The 17,517-nt window shown below is 57.3% G+C and overlaps 2 protein-coding genes across 3 annotated transcripts; both read left to right on the top strand.

Annotated features, from left to right (window-relative positions):
- Positions 1-3,154: 3,154 nt before the first annotated feature.
- Positions 3,155-9,286, top strand: PTMS (parathymosin). Its single transcript, XM_046011844.1, has 6 exons — positions 3,155-3,181; positions 4,442-4,978; positions 7,954-8,025; positions 8,277-8,355; positions 8,498-8,559; positions 8,730-9,286. Exons 1-6 carry the CDS (start codon positions 3,155-3,157, stop codon positions 8,778-8,780), a joined length of 828 nt encoding a protein of 275 aa, XP_045867800.1. The 3' UTR covers positions 8,781-9,286.
- Positions 9,287-10,770: 1,484 nt separating this feature from the next.
- LAG3 (lymphocyte activating 3) lies at positions 10,771-16,908 on the top strand. 2 transcript variants are annotated; one of them, XM_046012591.1, is made up of 8 exons: positions 10,771-11,160; positions 11,469-11,616; positions 11,995-12,278; positions 12,924-13,181; positions 13,574-13,849; positions 15,696-15,938; positions 16,202-16,329; positions 16,675-16,908. In XM_046012591.1, the coding sequence occupies exons 1-8, from the start codon at positions 11,103-11,105 to the stop codon at positions 16,849-16,851; spliced, it is 1,572 nt and encodes a 523-aa protein (XP_045868547.1). In that variant the 5' UTR covers positions 10,771-11,102; the 3' UTR covers positions 16,852-16,908. The 2 variants fall into 2 exon arrangements, with proteins under 2 accessions (XP_045868547.1, XP_045868546.1); XM_046012590.1 differs by having other exon boundaries at positions 11,992-12,278.
- Positions 16,909-17,517: the final 609 nt, after the last annotated feature.

Below are 17,517 nucleotides of genomic sequence, written 5' to 3'. Positions count from 1 at the left end.
ATGTGATCTTCCTTCCAGACTTTTCTGAATGCCTGTGAAGGCTTTCTGAAAAGCATAGGCAAGGAGGAGAAACAGAAAGGAGGGCAGTAGAGGGTTGGGCAGTGGCAAAAGTGAAGGAGGTCAGGAAGAGGGCAGGGAGAATTACAAAGCCAATCAGAAAATCTGGAGGAGACGTAGGATGGTAAAACCAATTCTTCTAGCTGGGGAGAACATTCATGGGGAAGTAGGAAAGCCACACAACTTTTGGTTGTGAGGATGATAGCATAAAAGACAGGGGCCGCCAGGACATCAGTAGTTAGAAGATTCCAAGTCAGAGAGAAGCCTACTCAAAGAAAGAAGGTTGAAAGGGCTCTGAGAATGAGGCCAAAATGGTGTGTCAGGCCTAGGAAGTCAATGATTTATTCAGCTCTTCCTCTTTGGTGCCTAGCATCGTGCTAGGTATTCGGCACCGGAGAAGGAGACAATCGGTAAGGGTGGAGGAACAGGGTGGAGGAATGAAGGGAGCCAGTTCTGAGTTGGGAACAATGGGTAAGGATTTGTAAAATCTGGAGAGTTCCAGGAGACATTCTAGAAAAGTGTACCCATGGAGACAGTGTGCTATCTGCCTAGTGGAAAGAGTGCTGGATGCCTGTCCCTTTCCAAAGGACTTTTTTTTTAATTTTTGAAAGATTTTATTTATTTGAGAGAGAGAGAGAGAGCAAGAGAGCACACAAGCAGGGGGAGTGGCAGAGGGAGAGGGAGAAGCAGGCTCTCTGCTGAGCAAGGAGCCAATGTGGGCTCCATCCCCAGACCCCGATATCATGACCAGAGCTGAAGTCAGAGGCTTAACCAACTGAGCCACCCAGGAGTCCCTGCATGTCCCTATTCAGGCTGTACTTTGAGCTATCCCCATCTATTCCTTGAATGGAGGAACCATCTCTTTTTCAGCTTTGTGTCTCCATCACAGAGCACAGTGTCTGACACCAAGGAGGAACCAAGGAGGAAGTTTGGTTTGTTTGGTTGTTTGTTTTTAAGATTTTATTTATTTACTTGACAGAGAGAGAGATCACAAGTAGGCAGAGAGGCAGGCAGAGAGAGAGGCGGGGAGAGCAGGCTCCCTGCTGAGCAGAAAGCCTGATGTGGGGCTGGATCCCAGGACCCTGGGATCATGACCTGAGCAGAAGGCAGAGGCTTTAACCCACTGAGCCACCCAGGTGCCACATCCCCCCCCCCCCCCCCGCCCAAGTTTGTTGAAGGCAAGAGTTCAAGCTTGGAAAGAGGGCAAAAAGAAAACTTAGAATGAAAAAGGTTTACCTCTACTTAAGAGTGCATGGAATGTGATGATGGATATGATGTGACGGGCAGTGTTCCTGATGGATGCACCTGAGTGTTGTGAAGAAGCTTTCTTAAGGAACATTCCTGCAGGCAACAAACATGATCAAACCTAGGCTGGTTTAGGTCTCTTTCTAGGAGTCCCTCTCTCTCAACTCTCCACTGACTTGAGTTTTGAAAAGATTTAAAAAAAGAAAAAAAAAAAAAAAAAGGAAAAACGAGGAAAAGAAAATGAGTTATCCTACAATTGGAATGGGGATAAAAAAGTACAGTGAGGAGTGGGGAGGTTCAACTTTCAGGTTTCTGTTGTCTAATGCCCACAGGGATCACCAGGCCTTCCTTAGCACTTAACTTATTAGAGAAACAGACAAGCTGAAAAAAGTCAGGAAGCTGGAGACAAGAAAGAATTAAGAATCAGATGGTAAGAGTTGGAACTGAACACCTTTCACACAGTAATGAGGTAAATCTCTAGGATGTCAGGCCAGCAGCCATGGTTTCTAGGGGGCTCATGCCTCTCTTGTTCTCACCTGGCTTCCTTTTTCCCACCTCCAGAAAATGTGTAAGAAGCAGGTTTCCCCATTCAGCTAGTGGGAGAAATTCTCAGTTGGACTGAGGAGTAGTGGAACTCTAGGAATAGGCAAGCCTCTACAAGGTCTCAGACGTAGTTCTCTGGAAGGAGCAAACACTAGCTGGCACCATTTAACACCACTGGCCCCAGAGGCTCAGAGACTAACCCTAAGGACTATGGGGTTAGGCTTTCAGCATCCCACTTGCTCCAAATTCATCCCAAGTTCCACTTCTAGCTTCTTTCTCATGAAGCCAAGACGTCAGGAGGCCGGGTCTGCTGTCCAACCACAGGAAAGGATAAAAGATGCTTCTCCCTTGCAGGAAGGGAATTAGATCTAGGCTTTCTGCTTCCTGGATCTTTTTCCTGTGGTCCCTGGGGACCCTAGTGTCCAAACTCTTAGATTCTCAAGGCACTCCCTTGGGCCTTGGGGCAGGATTCCCATTCTCTGCCTCTCCATCTCCCTGGAATTTTCCACTGCAGTTGCCTCCGCTCCCAGACACCCCTCCCTGGGCAAAATTCCCGGCTCCCTCCGCCTCCCTTTCCTAATCACACCTCATTCCCACCCCCAGCCCAGAGGCCCAGCCCACAGTCCGGCCCACTCCCCACACTAACCCCGGTGGTTCCAGTTAGAGAAATGGGAGGCCAGGCCCCAATTCGAGGGTGACAGGGAGGGTCCCAGGCTCTCTCCAGGGCGGGGAGAAAGGACAGTGGAGGGGCTGGTCCCCTGTGGGGCTGGAGTGGGGGGAGTGGCCCTCCTCAAATCCCCATATAAGGCAGGACAAGCAGTTAGCCTCCTGGATTGGCTGATTCAAATGAGCATTCCACCTGGCAACAGGGTTTCTATTGGCTCTCAGGGAAAATAGGAGGAAGGTGGATGGAGGTTGTTGGTGGCGGTGATTGGAGGGGGGGAGGGGATTGGAGGTGACCGGAGTGGGGGGCGGTTACCAGGGCAACAGGGTAAGAGCCCAGCAGGGTGTCCGAGACGGCAGGCGGGGCTCGGAGGTGGAGGAGGGGAAGAGGAAAGGAGGGTGGGAGGGAGAGGAAAGAGAGTGCCGGGAGGGAGCGAGACAGGGAGGCTGGGTGGGGGGTAAAGGAGAGGGGAGAGGGAGAGAAATGAAGCAGGAGAGTACAGAGATGGAGAGGGTCACAGATCGCTAAAGACATCAGTGAGTGAGTCAGAGAAACAGACTGAGATAGAGATGGGAAGGTCTCACAGAAAGATGATCAGAGTCCGGCAAGGAAAAACCTGGGTGGGGCTCCAAGATTTTTGAGGAGATGGAGACTGAGAAACTGATGGGAAGAGTGAGAAAGAGAAATTGGGAGTTGTGTACGCCGTAGGACCAAAAGATGGTATATTTAAGCACTCAGATACCAAAAGATGATGATTGATCAGTGTCTTTATTAAGAAAATGAAAAGACAAATAATGATAATGATAGACAAATACAGAAGTGCGCACACACCAAGGATATCTTTTTCCAAACCCTAGCCTTCCATTCCATCCACTTTCCTGACCGTTAATACATCCAGCTCCTGAAACCCCCAAGCTTCTCAAAATGATCCAAAGATACCAAGACTGCGGGCCAGGAACTGAGGATGAGTGGAACGGGGTGGGGCTGGAACTCCAGGCCTGAACCCCTTGCAAAGGAGGCAGATACAATCCAGAAAGGCTGGGGAAGATGGCAGGAGAGGAAAGAGAAAGGCAAATTGAAAATGTAAATCAATCAGGACCTGAAGAGAGAAGTTGGGGGAATCAGCAAGGGTACAGGGCCAGGTGACAAACTCAGTTGAGACAGGAACAGTGTGGTCTGGGACAGGGGGGAAGGGAGATCAGAGATGGAAGGGAAGAAGAGGGGAATGAGAAGCGGGGAAGAGGCTACACAAGTATGAGAGATGCGAGGGATAAAAGGTTGTGAGGGAGGGGTCTGGGTCCAGGTGAATGAGCTGGGATGAAGAGAAAAAGACCAGGCAAAGACAAGTGAGATGAGATGGGCGAAATCAGAGAGGTCCAATATGGAAGAGAAGGAAGGAGCCTAGAGGGCCTCTGACTCCTCTAGATCTCCAGAAAGATCCAGGAAGGGCGGAACCCAGTAGGGTTCACAAAAGTCAGCCTCCAGCGGGGACAGAGGGTGGACTGCCCTTTTGGCCCTCCCATCCCCTCTTAAGGCCACCCAGAGAAAGAAGATTCAAGACGAGAGGAGAACGCCAGCGTGATGTGGAAGTAGCTCCGCCATCCTCTTCCTCTTCTTTAAGCTTTTGGTTTCTCAAATACCTGACCAGCCTTTCCATCTGCTTCTCCCACCCCAACCCTTGGCAAAATCTCAGGGTTTCTTGGGAGGTGAGGGGGAGGGTCAGAAGGATTCTGGCCATCCCTCCAGTCCGCCCCCAAAAGACAGACTCCACTTTCGCAGGCAGTAGGTCGGGATTCGGAGAGGTCCCTCCCCGCAGGAACCCCACCCCTTCCCACCTCCTCGCCCCACTCCTTTCTCCGAGACCGTCAGTCTCTCCATTTCCCCCTTCTGGTCCTGTCCTCCCTCCCGCCTCTCGCGCGCTCCCTCCCCTAGCTTTCATCCTCCTATCCCCACCTCGCCAACCTCCGCTTTCATCCCCCTCCCCTCTCCTCTCCTCCCCGCTCCCGCCAGCCCCACCCCTGGGAAGCCCCTCCCGTCGGGCAGCGCCGCCTTTATAAGCGGGTTCCCTGCCCGGGGGCGGCAGCGGCTGGTCGGCGGCAGCTCTGCTGGTGCGGGGGCGGCGAGCCGAAGACCGAGCACCGCGGCCGGAGCGCGCCGGCCACCGCCCGCACCGCCCTTCCGCCCGCCCTCCGGACGGCCGCAGCCCTGCGGGTCTCCGTTTCAGACCCACCCCCGCCCCACCCCGCGCGCCTCTGCCGCCTCTTCCAGAGACCCAGCTTGCTGAGCGGCCGCCGCTGCCGCTGTCGCCGCCGCCGCCGTCACCGCGCTAGGTTCCGGCCGCGGCCACCCTCCGCCGTCCAGGGCCCCTCCGTCCCGGCCCCGGGACCCCGGCTCCCCGCCAGCCCCGGCCCCGGCCCCGGCACCATGTCGGAGAAGAGCGTGGAGGCAGCGGCCGAGTTGAGCGCCAAGGTACGGGCGGGGACGGCAGCGGCCCGGACCTCGCGCGACCCCCGGGCTCCGCGCGGTCTTGCGCCCCACGCCGTCCCCGACGGCCCCACGCTGCCCCGGCGCCGGGTCCCGGCGGACCCCTCTCCGCCCTCCCCCCCGCTCCCCTGCCCGGCGCTGCCTACCCCGCTTCGCGCGGCTCCCGCCAGCGCCCTCTAGCTTCCTGAGCGCTGCACGCCGCCGCTCCGGCCTTGCCGCTCGGCGGTCGCCCGGCCCCCGCCGCCGTCCCCACCCCTCTCCGGCTCCGGCTCGCGCGCCTCTACCCCGTCCGCTTCCCGTCGGAGCGCGCCGCGGCTCACTTTACCGTGCCCCTCCCCCGCTGCCTCTCTCCGCGCCCCCTTTCCCCGTCTCTCCTTCCAGTCTGACCTCACCTTTCCTCCGCTAAGCGGTTTGAGATCCTCCAGAGTAAACAGGAGTCTCCCGGGAGGCTGCTGCTCTCGGGCCCCTCCCCTCGAGGCCCGACTGCCTCTTGCTTCTCTCCTCGGACGGCTGGTGTCTCTGTCTGTCTTCTCCTCTCCTTTTCTTCCGTCTGTATCCATTTCTTCCCCCTACTGGCCTTCAGCTCTCTTTTCTCTCCATAGCCCCCTCCAGCCTCTCCCCCTCCCCCCCAACACAGACAGACTTAAAGAGTCTTGGATTCCTAAAAATCATGAAGGGAGGCGGGAATAGCCTTCGAGAAAGCTGAAGCTCAGCGTTGCGAGACATTGCTTCGAGCCGTCCTTGTTAACATCGGCTCCCTTTCCTGGCCCCATCCCTTTGCCCTTGCCTCGCTTCCAGCCTTCCTCTAATTTCCCTAGGGAACCTGCTGAGTGTCGCTTTGGGAAATTAATTCGGCCAGCGTTTGGGGGCTGGGAGCCCGACTTGGCTGGGGTGGGGGGGTTGGTTGTTGAGGAGGTCACAGAGGGCTCATAGAGGCCCCCGAAGTGAAAGGGGGCCACCAGTGGGATTAAAGGCAGTGGCAGCGAGGGGCTACGTGTGAGAGCTGATAAGGTGTGCCGTGGGGCCCTCCGGTGGGCTGTGCGGTGGCATGTGACTCCGCTGAGTAGGTGTCTTTGTATGTCTGAAATCCAGCGAGTGTGTGGGACTGCCCGTGTCAGTTACATGTGTGCATGTGGAGACGCGGATGTGCTGGAGCCATGTTGCTGCTTTGTGAGTGCCGAGTGGCTCCCCTGCGCTCTGGTGTGTCTCAGGAGTGTGTGCCAGAATGCCCAGACCCGGGCCATGTGTCTCCGGATCTCATGGGCCCTCCTCTGTAGCTGCGTGCTTGAATCGATGTCAGTCTGTGTCAGTGTGTGTGCCTGTGTTGAGTAAATGAGGCCAGAGAGCTGCTTAGCGCAAGACCTAGGTCACATACCCTCCTGGAAAAGGGATCATGGAAGGACAGTGACCAGAAGGACAGGACAGGGGAGGAGAGGGCCCGGCCTCTTGGACTTTGGTCTCTCATAGTCTCCCTCCCTCCCTTCCTAGAATTCTCCCTCCCTCCCTCCCTCTGTCTGGGCAGCCCAGATGGGAAACTCGGGCCAGGGGAGCATAGACAGACCTGGTACTGGGTCCCCTGGAGAGAAGCCGACCAGCCAGCCCCAACTCTCCAGGCCCAAGATGCTGGGGAAAGCCCACCAGGTGGTAGAGATGCCCTGTCAACCATGGGGCAAAGAAATGAGGACGGGGAAGTGGCAGGAAGCGAGCTGGAGTGAGAGGGTCTGGTGTCGTGTTTTCCTCTTAAAGGGAGAAGGGAATTGAGTGTCCCTCCAGGTGAGCCGTTCTGCACCAACCCCTACTGCTGTCCCTGATCCTGGTCCAGAAAGGACACACCCTCTAGGGTGATCTACTCGCACAGAAAACTTCCATCCACATGGAATCAGATACACAGAATTGTACGCCAACACCAGATCAGATCACACAGGGACACCCACAGCTGATCAGTGCCTGCCATAGGCAGTTGGGGAGGGTTGTCGAGGGAAGAGGGCTGGAATCTAAACTGGAAGACACTGGGTGGTATCCAGAGAGAAGGGACTCAGGAGCATCTCCATCTGTCACAGCAGAATGGGACGTTACATGTGCGCCTGCTGGGCTCCTGGGGGGGGATGAAGGAGGGAGGATACCCCAGACAGGTATCTTCTCCATCTACAGTCTCATCTCGGCCCAGCCCAGACACAGACCTTGTCTCTCTTCATCTACCATGTCCAGTACCCTCTCCCTTCCACGTTTCCTTTATCTTCCTTTACCGACATTGCCCCTGGAAATGGTCACTTCTACCCCTTCACCACACCAGCGCCAGCGCCAGGGGCACAGCACACCACACCACCCGTCGGGTGTAGGGAGGAAGAAACTACTCGTACTGGTTTGAAGTAGGTGTGTGTTTTGCTAGGGCGCTCTCCCTGTTCCCGTGGTGTTTGGGCACGGAGGAGCCTGAGGAGTAGGGGGACACATGGACAGAGAAACAAAGGCATTCAAGGAGGCTGAGGGGGAAGCTGGGAGGGATGCCCAGGAGAGAGTACTCAGGAAAAGGCCCCAAGAGGTAGACAAAAGACAGAGCAGGGCAGGCAGCAGGAGGGGGCAGGCCAGGAAGGCGGAGGGCCCTCAAGAGGGGGTGGGGCATCGGGGCTGCGAGCAGATGGAGGGGATTTGCTTTGCTGAGCTGAACTCTTCAGCCAGTGAGATTTTGGAGAACTTGATGCCAGTGAAGAGCCGTTACCTCAGCCATCCATTCCTCTGTTCTCATCACTCTCCCTCCTCTCTTGAGTCTTGGGGCAGGTGTCTGGTCCCAGCCCCCTTGTGGCCTTGAAGACCCTGGGACCTCTGTTTTGCCTCTAAGCTGCTTTAGCCAACTCCTTCATTCTCCCAGTCCTCTAAGCTCACTGCAGCGGGAGAACGGGGCGAGAGGGACCGGCTGCAGCTCATTTGTGGTGAGAGGAAGGTGACCTCTTTCTGTCTTGCAGGACCTGAAGGAGAAGAAAGAGAAGGTGGAGGAGAAAGCCAGCCGAAAAGAGCGAAAGAAAGAAGTGGTGGAGGTGCGGAGGGGTCGGAGGGGTTGGAGGGGTTGGGGGAAGAGACTCGGGGCTCCCCTCCACTTCCCTGGGTTGGGGAGCGCTGGGTCCTGCCTTGGCTCTGGCCCCTCCCACCCTCCCTGCCCAACCCTTGGCCCCTCCAGACGCCCCTGCCATTGGTGGTGGTGGAGGAACACGGCACCTGGCAGCCTGACCAGCCTGACCAGCCTGACCTGCCTGACGCTGCTCCCTCTCCCCTCTCTCTGTCCTCACAGGAGGAGGAGAACGGAGCCGAGGAGGAAGAAGAAGAAACTGCTGAGGACGGAGAGGAGGAGGATGAAGGGGAAGAAGAAGGTGGGGAGGAGCAGGGGAGGCTGGGCTCAAAGGAACTGAGTCAGGGTGGGTTTGAAGACCTGAAGCAGGGCTGAGGGCAACCACAGGGGGTCTGTGCCAGACCTTCCTGCCCTTCCCCAATGACCCGTTTCTGGCTCCTCAGATGAGGAAGAAGAAGAAGATGACGACGAAGGGCCCGCGCTGAAGAGAGCTGCTGAAGAGGAGGTTTGGGCTGGGTTGTGGGGCCTGAGGGGCTGTCAGGGATGCAGCAGGGGCTGGGAGCCCTTTGGACTTGGACCTGGATCCCTGTGGTGCGTGGGGTGGGACTGGAGCAGGGCAGGGACAGGGGGAGGTCCCGCTCCGATTTTGCAGCTACCCCAACTCTCCTTCCACAGGATGAAGCGGATCCCAAGCGGCAGAAGACAGAAAATGGGGCGTCAGCATGAGCCCCCCTGCCAATGGGCTGGGGGTGGGAGGCCCCTCAGGGCCTGGAGGTGGGGGTGGGAACAGACGAGTGCAGCCACTCTCCACCTGGCTCCTGGTTCTGGACCCTGCACCAGAGCTGCCACCCTCTTTGTCCCCAGCCTTTCTCATGTCCGCCTCTCCAGACACTGCCCCTTCTATCCTCACTCTGCCGTTGTTCCACCTCTTGACCTGCTCCATCTGAGCTCCCCAGCTGGTCCCAATTGCTCTTCTCCCTGTCCTTGCTCTCTTCCTCCCTTCCCCCACCCCTCCTCCGGTAGCCTCTCCTTCCTCACCTCTGCATTCCATCCTCATATCCTGTCCATCCCTACCCTGCCTGATCCCTGGGTCTCCCTCAGATCCCCTTCTCTCAGACAGCGCCAGGCCGGGGTGGGGCCAGGGTTGGGGCCGAGCCCCACAGCTGCCCCCCTCCCCTCCCCTCCCTTTTTTGTATAATTTAATAAAGAAACGGTCGCGCTTCTGTTTTTAACCTGTCTCCTGCTTTCCCGGGACAGAGGGAGGGGGGTGGCAGAAGGCACATTCCATCAGGACCCTTGCCTTCTATAAAAAAACAGCCGAGCCCTGCTACCGGCCACCACTCAAGAAGACAAGATCAGCGCTCCAGGGGTGGACGCGGAGCCCGCAGCTTCTTTGAGAACTTCTTTCCCGGTTTTGGATTCTTGGGGATGCTCCTCCCCAGCAGAACATACACACTTCCCTGCTAGCCCACACCAGGTCTAGACACTGCTGAGCCCAGTGGAAAGCTACCAGCTCTGTTGTGCTGAACCAGGCAAAGAAGCAGCCTCAGAAACAGGAAGTCCCGCCCCTGAAGTGGGAGAGGGATGGGAGGCCTGGGTCTCAGCCTCCTGGGACCTGGAGAGCGAGTTGTCTGGCATCAAACCTGTCCTCCACCAGGCAGGGAGGAAGTGAGCACTCCGGTTGGGCAGCGGAGAAGTCCAGGGCCTCTTGTGGTTCCCAGGTGTGATGCAAGGTCTTCGCACTCATCCTCCAGCTCTCTGGGCCAGGCTCCTCCGACTGGGTGGGGTGGGGAGCAAGAGTTCCCCTCTGTCCGTCAGACTTCCTTCTCTAGTTCTGTCTCAGTTTTTCTTGAGTTTGGTCTCTGTTGGAGAATTTCTGCATTTCTCCTTATCTCCCTTGCTTTGTTAGTTAAAACCTGTGGATTGGGAAAAGCTGCTGAGCACACAAGGGTCTTGAACTGGAGGATTGTGTGTGGGTGTGACACACATTGACCCCACCATTCTTCAAGAGGACGCGCAGAACACCCAGAGTCTGGACTACAGACACCTTTTGGCTTCATACTCTCTAACTGACCTTGGTCAATTAATCTTTGAGTCTGCCTCAGTTTCTTCATCTGTACAATGGGGGATACATTTCATGAGTTACTGTCCGTAAAGTATCCAATACAGTCCTTCCACCCCATATCTTCACTAGTATATAGTGAAGGCTCATTATAATGTAGCTTTTCTTTTTCGGGGACTTGGGGTGCCCCTCCCCACACCTGCCATCTTTTAGGTCTGCTTTATTCCCAAGGAGCCATGGGATGGGTGGGGAGGCTGAGTGAAAGTCCTGGAAGGTTAAGGGAATGAGGGAGGAGAGGAGTACCAAGAGAAGGGCTTGCCAAGAAGAAAGTGTTAATGTTGGGACTGGAGTAGCAGCTTAGAGTTGGGCAAGCCGGTAGTCCAGGAAGAAATGGCTTGGAGAGAACACAGAAGGCCTAGGGTAGGAGGAATAGTCAGATGGGTGGGGGAGGGGGAGGGTTCGGTGGGGACACCCAGGACTGAGGAAATAAACAAGGGGAGCGCCACCACAGAAGTGGAGGGTAATGCTGCTGGGAATCAACCCCCTCAGACTTTCCACTGCGAAGCGAAACTGTGAGCCTTGGGGTGTGTGTGTGGGGGGGGGGGGGGCGACGGGGAGGGGAAGTGGGGAAGGTGGAGGGAAGGCAGAAGGACAGGGGCAAGTGCCCTGGAGCAGCAGAACTGCCTCCCGGCTCAAGACAGCCACCTTGCCTCCGCTCTACTCTCTGCCACTGCCCTGCCCATTTGCTGGGAACCTCCCCTCCCCCCACCCCCATCTCCTGCTGCCTGATCTGGCCAGCTTGCCTCTAGATTCCAGCCTCCGGTCATTGGCTCTTCCCTCTATCTCTAGGTCTCTGTCCTTGTCCCTCTTCTAGATTCCCTTCCTCCACCCCAAATCTTTGCAGAACTCTCTTTTGTCCATCTGTCCCTCCCTTCTTTCTGACCTCTTCCCTTTGGGGGCTCAGCGTGGCCCAGACCCAAGGGGAGATGTGGGAGGCTCAGTTCCGGGTTCTGCTGCTTCTGCAACTGCGGTGGGTGGCTCCAGGTAAGATGGGGCTGACCCTCTGGGAGGGCTGCCCTCCAGACCCACGGGTGGGGAGGGGGTGGTCAGCAGGGATGTCTGGACCTCACATATGCCAAGGTCCTTAGCTTGGGTGGATTCTTCTAATGCTTTGCTTGGGGCAGTCATTCTGCCCCCAAAGCCTCTCTTTAGTCTTCCCATTGGGTGGGGAAGGGACAGAAACTCAAGGTCTTCCTCAGCCCTGTGTCTCCTTCATGTAACTGAGGCTCCTTCTCTACTCCTAAGTCTTTTGGCTCATGGCTCCTCCCCTTGGCCTCTTTTTTCCTCCCCAGTGGAGGCTCCAGGGTCTGGGACAGAGGTCCCGGTGGTGTGGGCCCAGGAGGGGGCTCCGGCTCAGCTCCCCTGCAGGCCCACAATCCCTCCCCAGGATGTCAGCCTTCTGCGAACCGCAGGGGTCACTTGGCACCATCTACCAGACAGGTATGCATCCGTAACTCGGGAAACAGGATCTCCCCAAATCCAACAGCACTGGCATCCCGACTCATAACCCCAGGCCCAGTCTAGCCATCGGTCTCCTCCTCCGAGCTGTCAGTCCCTCTGAAGCCAGTGGCTCAGCTGCCCCCCACCCCGCCCGCCCCGCTGCCTTTCCTGGGAAAGACTGCTCCCCTCACACCTGCATCCCTTCTACACCTGCCTCTCCAGAGAGTGGGTGGCGCTGGCCCAACCCAAGGGGAGACCGGCATGGGGACGGTTAGCGGGCAAGAGATCTCATTTTGGGTGGCTTTCCTCCTCCTCGAAGTGGCGGAGGCTTCCTCCCCCTCGAATTTCTCAGTCCCGTCCCTCTCTCCCGCCCAGCAGCCCTCCGGCTCCCGCGCCCAGCCTGCGCCCCGCCGCGCCCCCCGCACGGGGCTCCGGGCCGCGCCGCTACGTGGTGCTGATGCTGGCGCCCGGGGGCCTGCGCAGCGGGAGGCCGCCCCTGCAGCCCCGCGTGCGGCTGGAAGAGCGCGGCCTCCAGCGCGGGGACTTCTCGCTGTGGCTGCGCCCGGCCCGACGCGCCGACGCCGGGGACTACCGCGCGGCGGTGCACCTCCGGGACCGCTCCCTCGCCTGCAGCCTCCGTCTGCGCGTGGGCCAGGCCTCCAGTAGGTGGGGGCGGGCCGCGGGGAGCGGGGCTGGCGGGGCTGAGGCCGGGCGCCGCGGTCCCCGTCGCCCCGAGGCAGGAAGGGCCCGGGGGTAGGGGCTGTGCTTCCCAGGAGGTGCTCGGGGCCCCGGCCGAGAGCTCCCAGGAGGGGAGCGGGAGGGGGTGGGGAGCAGAATGGAAGGGGGCCCCCTCAGGGGAGCACGTGTGTGGGGAGAGGACCCTACGGAGAGACTGTCTCACCCCTGGAGCTCCCCTCCCCCACCCACACTGGGAGTGCCAGGGTGGAGGAGGGGAGGCACCCCTGGGTTGGGGGGAGAGTGCAGGGCTGGAGTGACTCATTTCAGACATCTGTTGCTCAGGGGGTGGGCTTAGTGGGGATCCTCAGGCAAGGTCTGCAGAAAGGGAAGGGCGGGGGGGGGGGGGGGGGTGGGTGCGGGCAGAGGTGCAGGGGGAGGGGAAGAGGGCAGGAGGTCCCGGAGCATCCATTTTAAGCACCTCCAGGTACCAGGCACTGGACTGAAGTGGGGTGGGGGGACGGGGAAGGGGGCTTTGCAGAGTGGTGGTGGGAGGAGGGTTGCCTCTTGTCTTCTAGGAGAAGACAGGTGTTTGCGGTAGGGCTAATCAAACCTCCTTTATTCCTGAGCAGTGACTGCCAGCCCCCCAGGGACCCTCAGGATCTCCGACTGGGTCATTTTGAACTGCTCCTTCAGCCGCCCCGACCCACCAGCCTCTGTGCACTGGTTCCGGGGCAGAGTCCCTGTTCTGGAGTCCCCCCATCACCACTTAGCTGGAAGCTTCCTCTTCCTGCCCCAAGTCAGCCCCTCAGACTCTGGGCTGTGGGGCTGCATCCTCACCTACAGAGATGGCTTCAGTGTCTCCCTCACGCACAGCCTCATGGTTCTGGGTAACTTCTTCGGGCTGCCTTCACCCTTGGCCACAACCCCTCCCTGCCTGCCATCTCCTCACCCTGACTTCTGGGTCCCCAGACCAGGCCTCTGGCAGCTAGCTAGCGCCCACCATGAATGCTCTGGGCCTCACTTTTACTTCGCATTGCAACATTTCAGCTGCCTTCCCCACTCCCGGCTTTTCCCTGGGCCATCCAGTCTCACTGGCAGCCTTTGGTCTCCTGCTGGCCCATGTGGGGGGCTCTGAGCATCCTCAGTTCACCCACATTACTCTGCTCCCTTGGGCTCTCCAGAGCCAGACCCCCCCTTTGCTCTTCTGCTTCGCTTCCCTACTCCAGCCTCTCTGTACCTCCCCTCTCTGCTTCAACTTTAGCTTCTCCTTCTTCCCCAGGTCTGGAGCCCTCAGGGCCTCTGACAGTATACGCTGGAGCCGGTTCCAGGGTGGACCTACCCTGCCACCTGCCCCCTGGTGTGGGGACCCAGTCTTCTCTCACTGCCAAGTGGAGCCCTCCGGGGGGAGGCCCTGACCTCCTGGTGGCTGGAGACAATGGCAACTTTACCCTCCAACTGGAGGCTGTGAGCCAGGCCCAGGCGGGGGCCTACACCTGCCGCATCCATCTGCAGGGACAGCAGCTCAGTGCTACGGTCACTCTGGCAGTCATCACAGGTCAGCCCCAGGTGGGAAAGGAACTCCCATCACAGGGGAGCTGGGACAGGGAGGCCAGGCCTTGGCTGGGCCAAGACCTGGCAGATCCGCTTTGTGATGCTCTAGGCCAGTAGGGACAAGTCGCAGAGGCTGCCCTGGTGGCCCCCTCCTGTCTCGCCCCCACATAAAGAACTGAAACTGAAAATCTCCCCTGAGTCACTAGGTGAACATTCCACTCTCCTCTAAGGGACTCCCCTGCTGTGAATTGGGAGGAGGGTCTGAGAAGTTAGAAGGAGAGGTGGTGAGAAAGTTTGAATGGTTCAAAAGAGGGGGACTCTATCTCGAGAATCCTCCTCTACTTGGGGACCAGTGCTTGGGTTCAAGTTGCAGAAAGTGGTTTGGATTTGGGAGGAGTTAATAAATCAGTCCCTTGGTCAGCAAATATTTACAGAGCAAGGGCTTTTTCTTTCTTTCTTTCTTTCTTTCTTTCTTTCTTTCTTTCTTTTTTTTTTTTTTTTAAGAGAGTATAACATAAACACAGGAAAAAAAAAAAAACACAACAAAACCCAAAAACTTAGAAAGTATGTGTTGATGGATTGGTAACTATGAGCCACGACAGCTGGGCTGTGTGTTTAGTGTTCACCTGTGGTCGTTGAACAGTAACATCTCATAGTAGGTGCTCAATAATGTACATTAGAGGTGCTTGAGGGCCTCAGGTCATGATCCCAGGGTCCTAGGATGGAGCCTCATATCGGGATCCCAGCTTGGCTCCCTACTTCTCCCTCGCCTACTCCTTCTGCTTGTGTTCCCCCTCTCTCTGTGTCTCTGTCAAATAAGTAAAATCTTAAAAAAAAAAAAAAAGTACATTGGTTCAGCGAATCAGTGAATACACTAATAGGTCTTACATCTCCCTGGGGCCAATGCTGACTTTCCACCTGCTCCAGGAGAGCTCTGCTTATATGTCATACCCACAGCCCAGCCTCACTCCGAGCCCCATCCTTTCCTCACACCATGTGTCCTCTTGCTGACTTAGCCTTTCTGTCGGTAACTGCATCCCACTCCCCCTGAAACTGGCCTCCTGTTTCCTCCACATCCAGTCAGCCCGCAAAGCCTCCCAATTCTCTCCATCCAAGGTCTTCTTGAGGGTCAGCTGTTCTGTGTTACTTGTCCAGGTTCTCTGCACTACAGCTCACCGGGACAGATTGTTGCCCCTGTTTTATAGAGAAGCGATTTTGCTTAAGTCACATGGCCAGGAAGTGCCAGCCTTGGGGTCTAAGGTCTGGTGTCTGTGTCACCAAACCCTCAGGTGCCTCCACTGCTATGCTCAGCTCAAGACCCTTCACCACTGGTGTCCCCCTCCCTGTCCTCTCTCTTCTCACTCTACAGCTTTGAGATGCTCTGTGTGTAGATGTGTGGGTCAGTTCATTGTTCTCTAAACATTGAGAAAAGGGGGCACAGTTCACTCAGGGGGCACCGATGTGAGCCTAGTCATGAAAGAAAAAAAAAGTGTAAGGTGTGTGTGGGGGGCCCAACACACCTGACTGATCTTGAGGTTTCTGAGCATTTGAGTAGAAAGTTGAGTAAGAGAATCCCAGATGGTATTTGTTATGTGATCCTTCCGGGCCAGCTTGAGTTTGAATAGTCCCCGAAGGCAGTGGAGAGCCTGGACAGCTTTTGAACTGCAGAGTGATCTGCCCAGAGCTTGGTCTTGATAAGATTAATTTGGCCCTGAACCCTGATCTCCTCCTCTCAACCTCACCCAATCAGAGCCCAGGTGAGAGCCAGGCGATAGAGACTGGGAAGTTGAGTCTATGGTTTCAAGTAAGGGGGTCGGGCCTCTGATTTCCCTTCCCTCTGATTTTCTCAGTGACTCCCAAATCCTCCGGATTATCTGGCAAGCTGAGAAAACTGCTTTGTGAGATGACCCCGGCATCGGGACGAGAGCGCTTTGTGTGGAGCCCCCCGGATAAGCAGTCTTGGAGAGGTTCCCTGGGACCCTGGCTGGAGATACAGGAAGCCAGACTCCTTTCCCAGCCCTGGCAGTGCCAGGTGTACCAGGGGGAGAGGCTTCTCGGGACAGCGGTGTACCTCTCTGAGCCGGCTGGCCCAGGTCTGAGACCCCCACAGTGCCACGGCACCTGCTCCAGACCAGTCCTCTTGATCCCACTTTCCAGACCCCTCCCTGCCCACCCGCATTCCAGATCTTTTCTTTCTAACCTCCAGCTCTTGTCCAGGCCCCAGCCCTCTTCCGCCATTCATTAGCTCATGATCCTTGATAAGTTCCCAAACTGGGGGCCTCAATGTCTGCCTCTGTAACATATGAGGGGTGGCGAGATATCCTTTGACCCTGTGCCTAATGTACTTCTTCTCTAGGTGCCCGGCGCTCTGGGGGGGCCCCAGGTGCCCCCAAAACAGGCCATCTCCCTCTCTTTCTCATCCTTGGTATCCTCTCTCTGCTTTTGATGACTGGAGCCTTTGGCTTTCACCTTTGGAGAAGACAGGTGAGCCGGGGACACCCCTCAGCCCCCACCAGCCACTGGCCTCTCCTCTCTTCAGTTTTCTGAGTGGCACCCCTTGCTCAGGGAAGATGACCCAAGTGGACTCCTCATCCTGCCTTCAGAGCACCAACCCCCACCCCCTACACCCCCACCCCCATCCCCGCCTTCCTAAGCCTCTCTAGGGACTCCTTGTGCCTGGAGGACCCAAGGGAGGCTTGAAGGGGCTGAGAAAAGGCCTGGGACGGGATAGGGAAGGGCAGGGGACTGGATACCCAGACACACTCGGTATCCTCCTTATTCTCTGTCCCTTCATCCTTCTCCCCACCGGCCCTCCGCGGCTTCCCACAGTGGCTTCAGAGAAGATTCTCTGCCTTGGAGCATGGGACTCACCCACCTCAGGCTGAGAGCAAGCTAGGGGAGCTGGAGCAAGAGCCGGAGCTGGACCTAGACCTGGAGCTGGAGCCAGAGCCCGAGCTGGAGCCAGAGCCGGAACCGGAGTTGGAGCTGGAGCCAGAGAAACTCTGACCTGGAAGCCCACAGATCTGCACAACTAGGTCCAAATAAACTCCCCATCAGCAGCAAGCCCGAGTCTGACTCCTTGTCCAGGGAAGGTTCTTGTCTCTGCCCAGCCTCTGGGGGCTCCCTTCTCCCACCTCAGCCTTCCGACCTACTTTCCCCAGCCAATCTCTCTTATCTTCCTCTTTTCTGTTCCTGGCCTCTTCGTGATTCTTTCTGCCTTGGTCTTTCTCTTGCTCTCTCTCTCTTTCCCCAGGTGGTCGTTTTTCTGAAGCTCGGAAAGCCCTCACTCCTTACCTCTACAGCTCTCTTCTGTGTCCTTCGCTTGTATTATGCTAGCTGCCCTGGTTTCCTTTGTATTTCCCATGGCCCACCCCATCCCACACTTGGCTCCATTTCACATTGTCCTTGGCCCTTTTGCTGCAGTGCGCGCGCGTGCGCGCGCGCGCACACACACACACACACACACACACGGAGGAGCCCTGCTATGTCACGTCCTCCAGGGGATCAGGTCTTGCAACCTTTCTGGGCAGCTGGCTGAGGTTCCTGCTTGCCTCCTCCCCACCCCCATGGTCCTTGGCTCTGGGCAACTTGTCTGGGCCCAGGCACGAGAACACACTGCCACCCGGTGGTCACTGCTTATCATAGCATGGGAGGTCGTTGGGCAGGCGGGCG

Source organism: Meles meles, chromosome 7 (genome assembly GCF_922984935.1).
Source record: "Meles meles chromosome 7, mMelMel3.1 paternal haplotype, whole genome shotgun sequence".
Taxonomy (NCBI): Eukaryota; Metazoa; Chordata; class Mammalia; order Carnivora; family Mustelidae; genus Meles; species Meles meles.
Note: the sequence above shows the minus strand (reverse complement) of the source record. Positions and strands in the feature narration are given on the sequence as shown.

Bases quoted from the DNA above. Each gene is read 5' to 3' on its own strand.
- PTMS (XM_046011844.1), top strand. From the start codon at position 3,155: ATGGAGACTGAGAAACTGATGGGAAGA. The intron at 8,026-8,276 runs GTGCGGAGGGGT...CTGTCCTCACAG, and splicing joins GAAAGAAAGAAGTGGTGGAG to GAGGAGGAGAACGGAGCCGA. The intron at 8,560-8,729 runs GTTTGGGCTGGG...CTCCTTCCACAG, and splicing joins AGAGAGCTGCTGAAGAGGAG to GATGAAGCGGATCCCAAGCG.
- LAG3 (XM_046012590.1), top strand. From the start codon at position 11,103: ATGTGGGAGGCTCAGTTCCGGGTTCTGCTGCTTCTGCAACTGCGGTGG. The intron at 11,161-11,468 runs GTAAGATGGGGC...TTTCCTCCCCAG, and splicing joins ACTGCGGTGGGTGGCTCCAG to TGGAGGCTCCAGGGTCTGGG. The intron at 16,330-16,674 runs GTGAGCCGGGGA...GGCTTCCCACAG, and splicing joins TTCACCTTTGGAGAAGACAG to TGGCTTCAGAGAAGATTCTC.